General features: G+C 32.1%; 1 protein-coding gene across 2 annotated transcripts in view; it reads right to left on the minus strand.

Moving 5' to 3' along the window:
- Window positions 1-3,440: 3,440 nt before the first annotated feature.
- crim (QVR superfamily protein crim) overlaps window positions 3,441-15,808 on the minus strand; it is a 29,295-nt gene continuing 16,927 nt past the window's right edge. Inside the window, exon 4 of one of the 2 annotated variants that reach the window (XM_035358798.2) lies at window positions 3,441-3,590. In XM_035358798.2, coding sequence (XP_035214689.1) covers window positions 3,575-3,590 — 16 coding nt within the window. In that variant the 3' untranslated portion in view covers window positions 3,441-3,574. Of the gene's footprint in view, window positions 3,591-5,760; window positions 13,302-15,808 lie in introns of those variants that run through there. The other variant, XM_035358797.2, reaches the window with a different exon arrangement.

Raw genomic sequence — 15,808 nt, forward strand, 5'->3', positions numbered from 1 at the left:
TAAACGCCCAAAATTCGGTAACTGTTACATCGTACCATGATCGCCATATAGAAGGGATGATGAGGTCTTCCCTTCCACCTTACTTGCAGCGTTATTGTTAGTTTCCTGCACTATGTCAGTAACTAATTCCTCGGTGAAAAATAATTTGAAAAAATCTATTGGTTCTTTTATGTGTGCAAATACGTGCGGTCCCACTTGTCTTTCACAGGATACAAACGGTATTCTTCTGGGGATTTCTTCGGAGTCTGTGCACACTGTCCGTTCTGAAGGTTCAGTTTCTTCTGTACAATCACTTTGGCTTCCAGATTCACTATCGATTATTCGGATTTTTCGTCTTCTTGCTCCTCTAACGTCGTCACTATCTTTATCACTTCCGTCTTCGTTCTCATGGGCAAGCTGTCTATGTAGTGATGTAATTTCGTTCGTTATTGCCGAAAAATTAAACTCATCTTCGCTAAAGTAACTTCTTCGTCGTGTTCCGTACTTATTGGGCTCATTAACTTTGAAAGAAATACTGCGATCGGCAAGAAGGTTGAGTTCGAACTGATGTCGAAGACAGAGTCCTACCCGCGGTCGCAAATATTTTTGAGATAAGACATTTAATCGCATAAGCATTGCAAAGACAACCTTTATTTGAGATAAGACATCCTTATAGCTACCTCGTAATATGATCTACAAAAGACCAAATAGATCTCTCAAGCGATATTCCTTACATGAAACCACCAGCGGCCGAGCGGTAAAGTCGCTGAACACTGGTAGTTCGGTCCGAGGTTCGAATCCCGCGAACGGGCTGGCTGCATGGGCGTTTTCGTACTTTTCCCCATGTGTAACGTGCATACAAGCCAGTTTCCCTTAGAAAGTCCTCCACGAAAGACATCCCTCCTCTTAGGCAGATAGCCCTAGTGTGCTTTGCCGTAATTAAATACACCACACCTTACATGAAACACAAATAAGCACATCGATTCGAATGTTGCCTCTCAGGCACTGCTCGAGTTATCGCATCACATGCAGTGGTGCCTGAGAGGCACCGCTCGAGTGCAATGGTTAAAAATAAATAGATAAACTTCACAAGTTTTTTAAAATTAGTTCTTGGATACACATACATACCTATAAATCAACATCTATGTATATGTACATGTGATCATATAAAAGGTAAATGTAATCATTTTTAAGTATAAATCATATAAAATAAACTTTTAACATACCCTGAGCAGTCTTCAGTGTGACGTAATTACAGTGCCTTAAATGTAACAGTAAATGAAACTTAAATTAGGAATTATAACAAATCATTCCATAGAAATATGCTATGTTTGTATTAATCTAATAACCATCAACTATTCATGAATATTGTAGTATGCATGCCAGGTAACATTTGTCAGTAGTACAGAGGTCATTTATTTAAAGGAGATAATTTCGATAAGAGTGCCTTTTGTTTTAGCATAGTTTTTCTCTTGTTACTTTTGAGCTAAGCATATAATTTGAAATAATTTTTCTTTCTCCAGCCTTCACGTATTTATTTCTTAAAATATATACTCTGAAGTCATAGTGATATTTTTACCTATTTTCACGTATTCTATTTTTTTTATTCAGAGAAATAAGAAATAGATTACATTAAGAAAGAATTTTTTATGTATATATATATAATTAAAATGTTAAAATTTGACAGTCTAATAAATATTTTATTTTAACTTTCCGAAAATTTCAGTTTCTTTAGATAATTAAATACAGAATTTCTTCCAGCCTTAAGGTAATAATATTTTAGAATAATCGGTTGTAATATATTCGTGTTGGTTGTAAGAAATTATTTTATTCTTCTTTCAGCACTCTCGTGGTGTAAATGGTAGCAGATCGGACTATCACTCGTGGCGTAAGTGATAGTATTTGGAAGGCTTGCGGTTCGTATTCCTGCGAGAGTATAGGGGATTTTTCCCATTTTCTCCTCCGAAAAATTTAATGTCTCTATTGGCACCCGAATAAAATGTGATAAATGATAATTCGTCAATACATGAATTAGGCCGACAGGGTCTCGTGCTACTTCTCACTCGCCCTTTAAGTGAAAAAAACAATAAGGATTTTTTAAATTCATATCATCTTGCTATAAATGGATGCCTTTCCAAGCAGCATTTGGAAGACCTCGTTGTTAGAATCATAACGAGGGCACTGATGAAATTCCACATTTGTTGCTTTTGAAGAAACCTTATGTCTCTGCATGGCATCTTCCTGTTTGTGCAGCTTTCAAAATTATTCCGCCTTTCTCAAATTTACTTTTTCAGGTACTGCTTTTCCATTACGGAAATGTTGGTAAGTGAAATAATCCAAATTTCTGTTTACTTTCTTAAGATTGTGTGTCAGCAGAAAAACGCGTTGTTGCATTTAAAATTGGTTTAAATGCTGATCATGTATTTGATTGTTTAATTAATTCTATTTTTCGCTTTTCTTTCTTAAAAGTTTTATCTTTCTTCCAATTATTTATTTATTACATTTTAATCTAATAGCCTTTCAAATACTAAAGCGATAAAAAAGGTTCTTTGATTTCGAGCTAAAAAAACTCTTTCATTGTGCCATGTATTCTTTCAATTTTTTTTTTTTTTTCACTAGGATTTATTTTTTCCTTTTACCTTCTTATTACATATGATTGTACAGGATGAATCTGAAGAAGTGGGCAAAACTTAACGGGGTGATAGAACGCAGCTATACAAGCGACAGCCATCATAGAAAGGTTGGCTGTATACAAACGGCGAGCCATTAGGTGGCATTGTAAATGATGGTCCTCACACCTAGCTGCATTTCCTATCATGGATTGCAAAAAGAATGGCTTGTTATACTAGCTACGAAATGGTGGATATACACTTAGTGTACGGTGCGGCGAACGGGAATGTGAGTGAGGCATAGGCTTTACCGGGGCCGATTTCCTACGAGACGCACTCCACATCGGAAAACATTCCAGCGTTTGCATCCTCTAGGACCATTTGATTCGAATATACCTCTTGCCACAGCGTCTGGCCGGCGAATCGTATCACACATTCCTACGAGAGGTGTTGCCAGAGCGTCCAATCCCGACCGCCATCAGGTTGAGAATGTGATTCCAGCACGATAGTGCGCCTGCATCCTTCAGCTTGAAAACTTCAGATGCACGGTGATGGATTGGTCGAGGTGGTCCCACAGCTTGACCACCAAGATTCAATTTTCCAGAATTCACGAGGATGAAGATAAGTTCCGATATCTGATTCAGGCGATTACTCCTGGTTCTCGAACTGCCAGTTTAATAGACAGTCCCCCCCCCGTACGGCTCAGAATTACCCCAAAGCGATTGAATTATTCAAAGAATTGGCAGAGAAGATTTATTAATACATGTTCGTGAATTACTCTCAATGGTAATGAAAAATGCCGTAAGTGGTAGGAAATGTACAGATTTTAATTACTTTATACAATCAACTGGAATCACATTTAAGAGCTTTAGATACGTTAGGAAGATCTAAAGAAAAGTTTGCAGATTTCTTGTCTCCTTGTCTTCCTGAAGATGTTTTGCGAGCTTGGGAAAGATACTGGGTGTCCAGTCTTCCTAATGGTAGCATTACGTGCATTTCTTTCTGAAAAACAATCATAGAACTCTTGAGAAGCTCATGAAAGTTTTAAGACAAGAAGTTAATGGCGAAGAAATGATAAATTTGGCTCGATCAGGTTTCGGAAATCAAGGTTAAAAAAGGAAGTTGATACTTCAAGAAATGGTATCCCTTCTGCTTCAGCTCTTATTTCATCCATGCAGGAAAATGCTAAATGATTTTTTGTGACCATCTACACTTTAGTAGAGTCAATGTACTTGAAAGCATTTTGACTGGAAGTACTGAGGTACTTACATCTGGCGTTTTAGCTGTAGAGACTTACAAGGTTGGACAATATTAGGACTAACCAAGAAAAAGCAGGTGGTTAATTTTGTCATGTTAAATCTTCAAAATTTTGAGTTGCCGAAGATATGGGATTTAAAAGTTTTAGGGATTACAGATCCTGTAGAAAGAAAAAAATAATATCCTTCTTGAAGAAGAAATTTTGATCCATTTCAAGAAAACTTTAATGGTACGTGAAGGTGGATGTTATAAAGTAGCACTGCCGTGGTTAGCTGGTCATCCTGCTCTTTATGACAAGTACGATATAGCTGAATCACGACTTTGCACGGCAACAAAATGTTTGCTAAAAGAAAATAACTTTGAAGCCTACATTGCTGTATCCAACAGTGGAGATTAGATGGCATCACAGAAAATGTTCCAATGGAGCACCTGTTTAAGCTTAGGCCTGATCTCCATAAAAGAAGCCATCCAGCAGTACTATGAAGGTTCGCCCAGTGTTCTACACGTCTTTCAAGCGGCCTTGATATGCTTCTTTAAACGAGCGAGTTTTAGACCAAGTCTGATACATCAGATGGTTCCATGCCGGGAATCGAACCCGGGATGCCTGGGTGAAACTCTGGGACCTTGTCATAACGAGATTCCAGAAGATGCAAATGTAACTCAAAGCAGTCGCCGAGTGGAGCTTGCTTTGAGTTACACCCTTTAAACGTATGGGCTTATGAACTGCTATTGACTTTTTCCCTAGACTTTGATAATTGTAATGTCATTTGTGTGTTTATTGTTCTTTAATGTAATATTATTCACACATTTATAGTTCTTAGTTCAGTTTCATGTCATGTGCTAAAATTTATGTCTATCTTACATTACAGTTTTGTTTTGTAAGAGCTAGATGTACAAGACAAAAGGTGGGAGGATGTTGTATATCAATATTCATTGTTATCAGTTTTAGAATTCAGTTTTTATGTGTATGTATCTATATATAATCTAGAGAAAAATGTTTTTGTGACTAACTTGTGTAAGGTTTCTAAGTAAAAAGTGTCTCAGTACGAAATAAAATATTTAGTTTATGACTGTTCCTTTTCTTAACGAGTTAGAACAGTAACTCACATCAAACAGTTTGAAGTTTCTCAAAACTTTCAAAGAAGTATAACAGATATGAAGCCAAGATCCACCACAACCCATGGAAAGGGAAGTCTTTATTTCTAAACAATTTTCCAGATGTTCTTACGTATTCCTGTATAATAATATAACAATGCTTCCCTACACCCTAAACCATATGCTGTAAAAGCAAAGAAGGATAAACATTTTGATACTGAAATCCAAAGAAAAGTTTCAATTGACAGGCTAAAACCATGTTTTCTAACGAAAAGAACAGATATTCCTTTCCAAGAACCGCATTCTGAGAAAACAGAACTTGGTGAAACATCTGAATGTGATACTGAAGAAAATTCAGACTTGCATAAAACCAGAATACTACCAGACGCTTGAAGTGCCCTAGTCCCTTAAAAGATTATCTTCCTTACTCGCTATCACTGGGAAGGGGGAGTGTAGTGTCGCTTCTGTCACATCGATTTAATGCGTTATGATCAAGTTTTTGATTAAGTTTCGTTAAAGTAACAAAGTTAAGCCACCATAAAATAGAAGAAACAATGGCCAATTTTATATTTATGAAATGAGATTCGATATGAATAAAAGTTAATCTTGTCAGAGTCAGAGAAGTGTTGTTAGCATTTCCCTACATACTAGATACTTCACTTAAAACTAGTTCAATTTCAATAAAAATTCGTGTTTTAAATACATGTACTTGCAAATTAAATTGCATTTATTATTATTATTTCTGTTGTTGTTTAATTCCACTAACTATACCTTACACGCATTAGAAAAAGCAGATAACATATTTAAAAAAGTTCTTAAATCATTTTCATACAAGTTTATTGATTTATTTTATATCCTCCTGTAAAAATCTGTAAACAAACAACTTTTTTGTTTAATGTTATAGTAATACAACTAGCAGTTTTGTAGACATTCATCGTGAGGACAACTTTTCTGCAGATAAATAATAACTTATATTGGTTTTTTTCACTGATGATATATGTGTGATTGCCATATATATTACTTTTATACCAATAATAATAAAAAAAAAAAAAAAAAAAAGCAGTAAAAAGTCAGAAACATAGATTTATTCCGCATATTCTAAGAAAATATGACCTAAAAGTAGAACATGTTTAATTTTTATAAATTCTGTGTACAATTAAAACAAAATATACAACTACAACAAAAATGTTTGAATTTCATTCAAAATGGAATACCTTAAATTTTATGGAGATTCCAAAAATAAAAATAGACCAATATGCATACATTTGATTTTCATTCAAGCTGGAATCATACATTTTAAAGAGATGAAAAATTACAAAAATATATGACTTCAACATTTTTACTCAAGATGGAATGAATTCAATTCTATTACAGATTAAAACAATAAAATACACAAACTAAAAAAAAAAAAAAACAGAATATGTTTGATTTTTATTAAAAAAGGGAAACTTTAAATTTTGTGCACAGCTGAAATAAATTCTCACTGGGGAAATAGATTTATTAAATTATACAAATGTACAAATATAATATCACAAATACCATATTTATTAATATTACAATAACCTTCAGCATTTGCTTCATGATGAACTATAAATTCTTTAATTGCACTTTCATTTCAAAGAGCAAAAAAAGAGCACTTATGAAAGTAAAACTTAACACTTCAATATGCAAAGTATAATTCTGAATGAGAAAATAATTTTCTTTTAAAAATAGAGCTCTGGTATATTATTATTTAAAGCTATGTACAATGATCCTAGTGTGGAAACATTATGGTTTTGATGAATTTTACATGTTATAAAAAGAAACGAAAATAAAGATGATCAAAAGATGACACAGTGGCACCATTAAAATCCCTTAACCCAGATCATGCAATTGTTGAATATAAAATAGCATGAATAAAATTGAAGATTGGCGCACAAATTCGCATACTAGCATAAACCCCACTAAATCAAGACTGCTATGTGTTAGAAAACATAAATGTCACCCAGTCAACAAAGAATTTGATCTTTTTAAAAGCAATGCTAGCATCTTTCTGAAAATTCTCACAGTAACTAATGCTCATTATCTTGATGTTCATTTAAACACTTGTTTAACCTGAAAAAATCATATTCATAATACAATAGGTACAGTAACAGAAATTTTTGCTCGCCCCAAAAGCTTATTAGAAAAATCATCTCCTCATCTCGACATCCCAAGATAGATGAGATTATATATTTCTATCATAAGACCTGTATTAACATATGCTTTGCCTATTTAAAGTTCAGCCACTCACACAAACTTCAACATCTTTAAGTTTTAAAAAATAGTATGCTGAGAAAGATTACATGTGCTTCCGGGCACACAGACTTGAAAATCTAATCTGCATCCATGATATCAACAGAAATTTCTATAATAAAACCATTAACATAAAATATTTAAAAAAAGGTTGTTAAGCATGAAATCATAGATACTGAATTCGCACTTAGACCTCAGGCTTCCCACCACCTATAATATCAGTCACTAGGAACACAACTGTATATATTTAATGCAGTTTTCTCAACATTTTTAACTTAGAATTATTTGATGTATTTGCAAACGCAACCCTACTGACCCTTGAGGCCAGTTTACATCTGTTTGAGCAGCTCGTAATGAGCCACTCATCCGGGCATCTCGAACCGAGGAAACGGACCAGTACTCTGATTCAGATAGTCCACTCTGATTGAATCAGAAAACATAAGAAAGGCCTGTTGAAAAATCTATCCTCCACTGACAACTTGCCTCTGTTTACAAAATGGGTACAGACATGGCAGCTGCAGTGCTTTAAAGTCGGCAAAGCAAATTCAAACAAATTAATTTCTGTTCTTAAAAAAAGAGAAGAAGAAAAGGAAATGGCCACGTGACTGGGTAGATCGCCGCAATGAATTAGGAGTATCAAATGAACCATTAAATGAATTTTGGGACGAGGATGTTCAAATTTACAAAATCTTTATTGTATTTCAGATACAAGGACTTAAAATATATTCCGTAAACATAATCGAAATTTATTCACTTTCAAAATATATTCATTAATCAATTTAAAAGAAATTCAGTTTATTGAGGGAAGTTAAAAGTCAATCGATTTAAAACAAACTCAGTTTACTGAGGGAAGTTATTTAGTCAATTGTGGTTACTGAAATTCAAGTTAACAAAGTTTTTCTACTATATATAACTGTTTATTTACACCTAATTAATCATTTTTAAAATAATGTAAAAGTAATAATGTGTTTTATTAATAGAAAGAATACATTTATTCATCCAGAATCTGCAAAATCAGTAGCTTTCTCTGCATGTAATTAATTATGCAGAGTTCTGACTGAGACTGTATTATTTCTACAGCAAAATGCAAAATTAACACATGTAATATTTATTCAAAGCTACCATTAACACAACAGAAATAAACTGTATAATATCTACCTAATTATTCAGAAAATCTTAAATAAATAAGAAGTACAAAACAACTTGGGTACATTACATATAATATCACAGGTAAAAGAATATATATATTATGACATAGTTCCAACAGGAAGATATTTATCGCAAATAGCGATTATACTTTATTTTTAAAATGCTGAAACGGATAGCTTAAGAAAATTAGGATTCATCTAGCATAATTTGTATACACCTCGATACACCTTAAGCACTTGTACTCAGTGTTTCAGATCCAAGCTGAATTGTAACAAATTATAGCCCAGAATGTTTTTATACAAAGCAATAAATTTAAATATTCCCAATGAAACAGATCTACATATTTTTTCATAATTCCACTTTTATTTTTATAGTTTATAATATCATATATTTATTACATCCTCAAGTAGGGATGTTTATAGAAAAATGAATATAAGCTCACATTATTATAGAAGTACACAACTTATTAATGAAGCGGTGAAGTGTTCCGTAACACTTCATAAGATGCGTATGCATTAAAAAATGCAATGGTTTGGCTGTCGTTCCATCTCGACATTACAGAACTCACTGTCATGACGTGTCAGCGAATGCTGCTCAGAGTAACTGCCCGGATAGATTTTTCAATAGGTTCAAAGCAGAAAACTGAAGTGCTGACTCATCTCCCCTATGTTTCTACTCGGTCAAAGTGAGCGTTTACATTGTCAAAGTAATCATAACGAGCAGCTCGCTATGAGCTCTCTGACAGGTGTAAACTGGCCTTTCTTATGTTCACTTTTCACCAAGATTATTGCAAGTCTGATTGGTGCGACAGGTAAAGAACAGTAAAGCACTAGGAGAACACAAAGCAACACTCACTGCAGACTTGTTTCCCTTTTGCTTGCATTTGTTTATAATCTTGTGTCTTTGTTTATATTTGTTTTGTATTTAAATCCATAACTGTGTATATTATCTATTTTGCAATTCATTTGCATATTAAGCATGTATTCACATTTATTTTACATTTTATGTATATAATCACTTCATAGTTCCTCTTCACCAAAGCAAGTGCCTTCAGATCTCTTTTGAATCTCTTAAGTGGAAAATATCACTGAATTTGTGTATATGAGGTTTCCCATTTCTTGGGCTACTTGCATGTGCTAGCAATAGTGCTAAAATTTTACAGTTCAAGATAGAAAAATTTTAGTGCCCAAGTCTGTGAGATTATCAGGATTAAGTCTGGTAATACTAGCTACTGATTTTTTCACAGTGTTCTAAATTTACTATAACATTAAATGAATAGAAATAATTTATCACTCATAAAATGATAGCAAGATAATGCAAAATATCATATAGCAAGTAGATCAACAAAAAGATGCTAGAGGAGCATTTTGGCAAGACTCCAATATCCAAACACTATGATCACCAGAATCTACAGCTTTTATCAGTTTAAGCTTTTATTTTATTTTACTTTATTTAGATATTTATTTTGTAAGGACGTTTAAAAGAAACTATGCAATTTTTGATTTTCTGGATCATTTAGTTAGCTACAAAGAAATACACTCTTGTTCCTCTGTGTTTTAAATGTATCATTTTAAAGAAATTTTTATTTTGTTTAAGAAAATAATCTTCATTTTCTTTTTCTTTTCTTTTTTTTGCTTGATATTCAATGTATTTTATTAGCAACATTTTACAGAGTATGCTTCTGGTTGATAGAAGATTAAGGGTAAATCTTCAGTGATATTGCAGCCTTTTTTCTTCAGTGCTTGTTCTAGAACTTCAATATTGTTCAAGTTTTTCTTACTACAGTCACCATCAAGGTATTAATTATAGACTACTAGATGAAAATACCATATTACATTGAAGAAAAAAACCCCTGTATTTTAGAAATATTTTACAAAGGGAAAAATTTTCATTTATGTAAGATGGTTTTACAATATAAGCTAGTCATACTAAAGACGCCTTCCAAAACAAAAATTAAATTGCCTAAACAGCATTTCTTGAAGTTCACCTAAATAAATGTTTTCAAATGAAAACACTAAGAGATAAATTACTTTAATATAGTTTTTAAATGTTAAGCTGCACATAGTAGATAGATAAGATTTCAAGAAAGACCTTTAAGTGGAAAAATATCATATTATACTCAGACAAATATGATATGGAGATTGAAAGAACAGCTGCCAGAATAAAAATGTGATGATGTTATGGAATATTTAAACTTTGTGGAAATAAAACGTGAAAAAAACACCTTCACGTGAATATGTTAAAAAATAAAAGGTAAAAATAAAAAATAAGATATATAACCCTGAGCAAATATAAAAATACAAAATTACAAGAAACAAACTACACTACATAAAAGGTTGTAAAATGTTACAAAACTTTGGATACTCATTCTGTGAATCTATCTCTTACATCTAAAAGTGCAACTTTCAGCTCAACTAAGCTGTTTACCTTTTTTTTTTACATCTTTACTTGAGAAGTTTACCTATACATGTTAAGATATAATATATAAAAGAAAATTACTAACGCTAACTGACAGTGCATTTAATTCCTTATTTTAGTTTGACTATGTCCTCTTCCTGGAATCAACCTGCATCAGATGAAAACTAATCTGCATTATTAATCCTGTAATATGGTTAGCTCTTTCCAATCATGGTTCAAAATTTTAAAAAAGATTTAACTTTATTAATACACTTTGCTGAAATGCGCACTCACTTTGCCTGCCTAACTCTTGCTATGCTAAGATGTTCTGTTGCGTTACTCTGTTCTCTATGTCGACCACTGTCCAAACAATGTGAAATGCTTCAAAAAACTGCATAAGGCTTATCTCTCTCATGGTGATGAATAAAACAGAATATGTGTCCTCAGAATTAGTTATCAAGAAATAAAATTATGTCTTGTTATCTAAGCTTATGTCTGCAAGTTTTTTCTTCTCCATTGCATCAGCTTATGCATTTACGCTATCTTCAAACTCTTAAGTCAGCTACCAGAATAATCACACACACACACACATATATAGTGAAAAAGAGAGATAGTTATACATACACACACAGCTGTATGTTTATACATGTAAAAGAAAACATGAATCTCAAAATATAGCCATAAAAATGTGATATTAATACAATTCAATGTGGAATTCTGTGCAATTAAGTTTCTTATTGTTTATCAGCTAAACACATGTGTAATATATTTAAACAGTTATGCAAAATACATTAATTATTACATATTTTAAACAAACATCAAATAATTTCTTAAATCCTCAATTTTGCCTTTTTTTAATACATATATACATTTCTTATTTATGTATTAAAAATAATATTAATATTTTTTATATATATCCAGTGCTTACTGCATTATTCTTTTCTAAGCACACTATGACATATACACAATGCTGTTATGGTTTCTGATATGCCACCATTTTTTACAGAACAATAATTATGTTCTCCTAAATTTAGATACTTTCTGCATACCTAGAAATTACACCTTTAACTCCCAGCATTTTATAAATGGTACACTGAAGGGAAAAACTGTCAATTTGATGGAGGTTTTAAATATTAAGTTAGCTACCATTAATATTTAGAAAAATATCTTCACTCCTCCTGCCAAAAAGAAGTAGAATAACTAATATGTATCAAAACAGGATGAAAGTTGCCACAGCTGTCAACCTTGAAATATGAATAATGCGAAAAGCTCCTAACTTGAAAACTGGGAGTTTACAGGAAGTTTTTCACTTTGCATGGTAAAACCACTTCAGAAGAATCCAAATGAACTTAAATTCACTTTATAATGCATGATTCTGAACTATTTATAATATGATTCTGTTTATAAAAATATATTACCGTTTAACGAGATATTCTAAATTTTATGTTATCTGGCTATTCTCATTTCGAATTTTTTTTTTACACTTCTATACTAAGAAAATTCAGAGTGGGGGCAGAAAAGCTTTTATTTATCAAAGCTCTTTTAAATATGATAAAAACATAATTTATTATTAACGCCAATACTATTGTGTGGATAAACATACTAATATTTCATTTATTGATGTAAAATAAAATTAAAAGTGTATTAACTAATTAAACACCAGTTGAATCCTTATAAAAAGTTCGGTGCATGTCTACAACAGATTAAAACAAACTGGATCAAATAAAATTTAATAACGAAAATTATGCTGAAAATCAGTAGAGGTGGGTGGAAACAAATTAGCACAATTTTAAGTTTCATTAATTCAATAAATCTTATATATTGCTGGAAAACATTTTCTTTAGTAAAGAGTAAAAATGAAAAACTAGTTACTTATAATTTCTTGTGCAATATATCAAATATAAAAATTTAACATCTCCCTTTATTTAGCATTGGGAGGATGATACATGTTTCAAATGCTTTCAAGAACATATAAAAATTTCAAACAGTCAAAGGCTTTTAAAAGGTTAAAACAAAAGCTATTGCTAACATCCAAACTCTTTAAGTTACACTTTTTACAAATCCTACATTCTTCCTTATCTAAAAATACAAATAAATGATACACACCTTGTACACTTAGTGAACACAAAAGTACAAACATCTAGGTAATTGATTAACCTAAACCATACAACCTTTATTTTAAAATTCCCCTTGCAAATATATATATATATATATATACACAACACACAATGTAAAAATATTTATAATGCACTTTTTCAATGATAAATAGTCAACAATGTCAAATTTAACAATTGAGACTGAGATTCTATATGAAAACAAACTACATTTTCAAAATACTTTACACAATAATACTTCTCTATGAAATCCATATGAAAATATTACATTTTACATGTATTGTTTACAAATTACTTCCTCAGCCAAACTATTAAAATACTAAATAACAGAATTAGTATCAAATATTTGTTAGAGTGCAAAAGAAGTCCACTATTACACCATTGATCAAATTCACAAAAACAATAGGTCACTTCATCCCAATGTTGACTGAAATACAAATAATATATAATACTTCATTAAACTTTTACAATAAAATACAATATCATCAAAAGCACAATTTTCTCATATCTTTCTGAAATTTCTTTCATCCCTTTATGCACATTTTAAAATTCTGTTCCACAAAATTGCTATATATGCAAATAAAAAAATTACTTTAAAAATCTAAATAAATAAATAAAATTTTTGTTACTTTCTGATTATCAGCAACTTCCATTAAAAGTCACAGAAATTGTTCATAAAGTCCCTAAAAAGTATTTAGGTGGCAACCCAGATATGTACAGGAAGCCTTCAAAGTAGTGTCATACCTTCATGCAAGCAAACCACCATTTGAAAAGAAAGAAATCTCAATAGCGGTGCCATGGCAAATTGGAGAATGTACAAATTGAAGACCACTTTCTCGCTTTGAACTGATCATTGGCATCCTTACACCAATTTGGTGTTTTTCATAGAGATGCACACACCCTTATGGAAGTCCAATTTTTTTCTCAATTACTGATTGATAAATTAAGCAGGAAATGAAATAATTCTTTGGCACTTTTATGAAAAATAGGGATTTTTCACAGTGATGATCGCACGCTTTTAGTTCAGGCACCACTGTAGAGACATTAGGTATTTTTGCAAGCAGGAGTAATGAAAAATTAACAACGCCTTCACCGGGAATCGAACCGTGGACCTCTGGAATACCGGCCCAGTGTGCAAATCACTACACCATGAAGGCATGCTAGGAAGGCGGGAGAAATACCTCATAAGTGGTTAAAGTTTTATTTTGTATATGTCTTCATAAGTTGTATTTATTTTACTATTATAATAAATTTTCAAGAAATAGATTTCGTTCATAACATTTATTATATGCAAGAAAACCATCCAGACAATACAGTGGATAGTGACGCTAACTGCTGTAGCGAAGGGCCCAAGTTCAAATCCTGGAGAAGGCATGATTGTAAGTATATAGAGTCATGTGGCAAGGGGGCGCTCAAAATATATGGGAAACTGAAAGTCCTATCGAGTGGCTGGTGGTAGAGGAAAAGGGATGACAGATCTTTGGACCTGCCCTCGGGACGTTCTTCCCCCAAACTGAGGTGGACCTATAAAGGTTAATGTGGCAGAACTATACAACCTATGGTAAAATACTGGTGTACCACCGATTTATAGCTGTACTTGTATGCAATGCATTAGCAGCCTTCCTTTCCTTATTTTGGATGCTTTCCAAAATAAGGAAAGCTGAAAACTATTCTAAGGCTTAAAAGATAATTTAAATGCTCCTTCTTCTCATACATAACTAATGATTACTGAATTCTATAAATGAAAAAGCAGAAGCACCAAAATGTTATATAAATCAAAAATAATCTAAGGAAACGTACACATAATCAACATGTCATAAGTGGATGTATTTATGTTTGTTCCACTAAAACTTTCTTGGCTTTTCACTGCAAAATACTATTATGCTTACTATTTTCAACCTTCTGTCTTATGGAGATCTGTGGAATGGTGGAACTAAAAGCAAAAGGGTTACATAACAGCATATGGTAATTTATCCCAACGGCAGTGATGATTTATTTGATGAATTATTAGCAGCAGTCGCTAAAATGTGGCCATCAAGAAATATCACTTTAAAGTTTATTTTGCATATATTTCTACATGTTGTTTATTTCAATTACTTACAAAATTGTATTAAGTAAAATAATAAACACAAATGCGTATTAAATTGCTTCTGTATGTATATATTAAACTGTGTACTGCAGACATTAAATGAATTGATTGGGTATATCAGTAACTGTCTGTTTCTCGTAAGGTTAAAATACCCCAATTCTCATTTTTTGTCAAGACCAGAAGTGTTATAATTTGAGAACAATTTCTATAGCTAAGGTTTTTTAACAGAGTTATACATAAATAACTAAAAATACAGAATGAAAAGGCTATATAAAAATTTCAATGACTATAAACAAAACACAGTATTTTATGATTATTAACTCAACCTTGAAGAGAATTCACCAGACAGCACACTATGTTGCTAAAATAGGAAACCCATAACATTTGCAAATTGCATTTACATGGCAACCCAGGTACATGTGCACACACAGCTGAGTATCATTTTTTACTTTCAAATTCAACAGCCATTACTGTTTGTTTTTATTGCATTGAATGCACTTTTTTCCCCTTCTAAGGAACTGTAGAATTTTTCAGGTGATGAAAACAAAAGTGTCGCATTCCTTTAGAAACATGGCACTTTATCCAACAGTTAAGAGAAGGCAATAATTCACATTCTAAAACGTTCTTCATAAGCAATCAAAATTTGTGCAGCTCTCTGATTTTTTTTTTTTAAACAAAAACAAATTGCTGTGTACAGATTACTGTATACATAGACAGAAAAAGCTAAATGCTTTATCATGGAGTGTACCACCACGTTTGAAAACTGCTGTTGTCTTTTGTGATTATCTGCATCCTCACTAATATTCCCAAACTCATTGGCAACTTTGGGAAGTATTCCCAAACTT

The sequence above is a fragment of the Stegodyphus dumicola genome, chromosome 6 (assembly GCF_044657685.1).
Source record: "Stegodyphus dumicola isolate Sdum_Otavi_A_Nest chromosome 6, ASM4465768v1".
NCBI lineage: Eukaryota > Metazoa > Arthropoda > Arachnida > Araneae > Eresidae > Stegodyphus > Stegodyphus dumicola.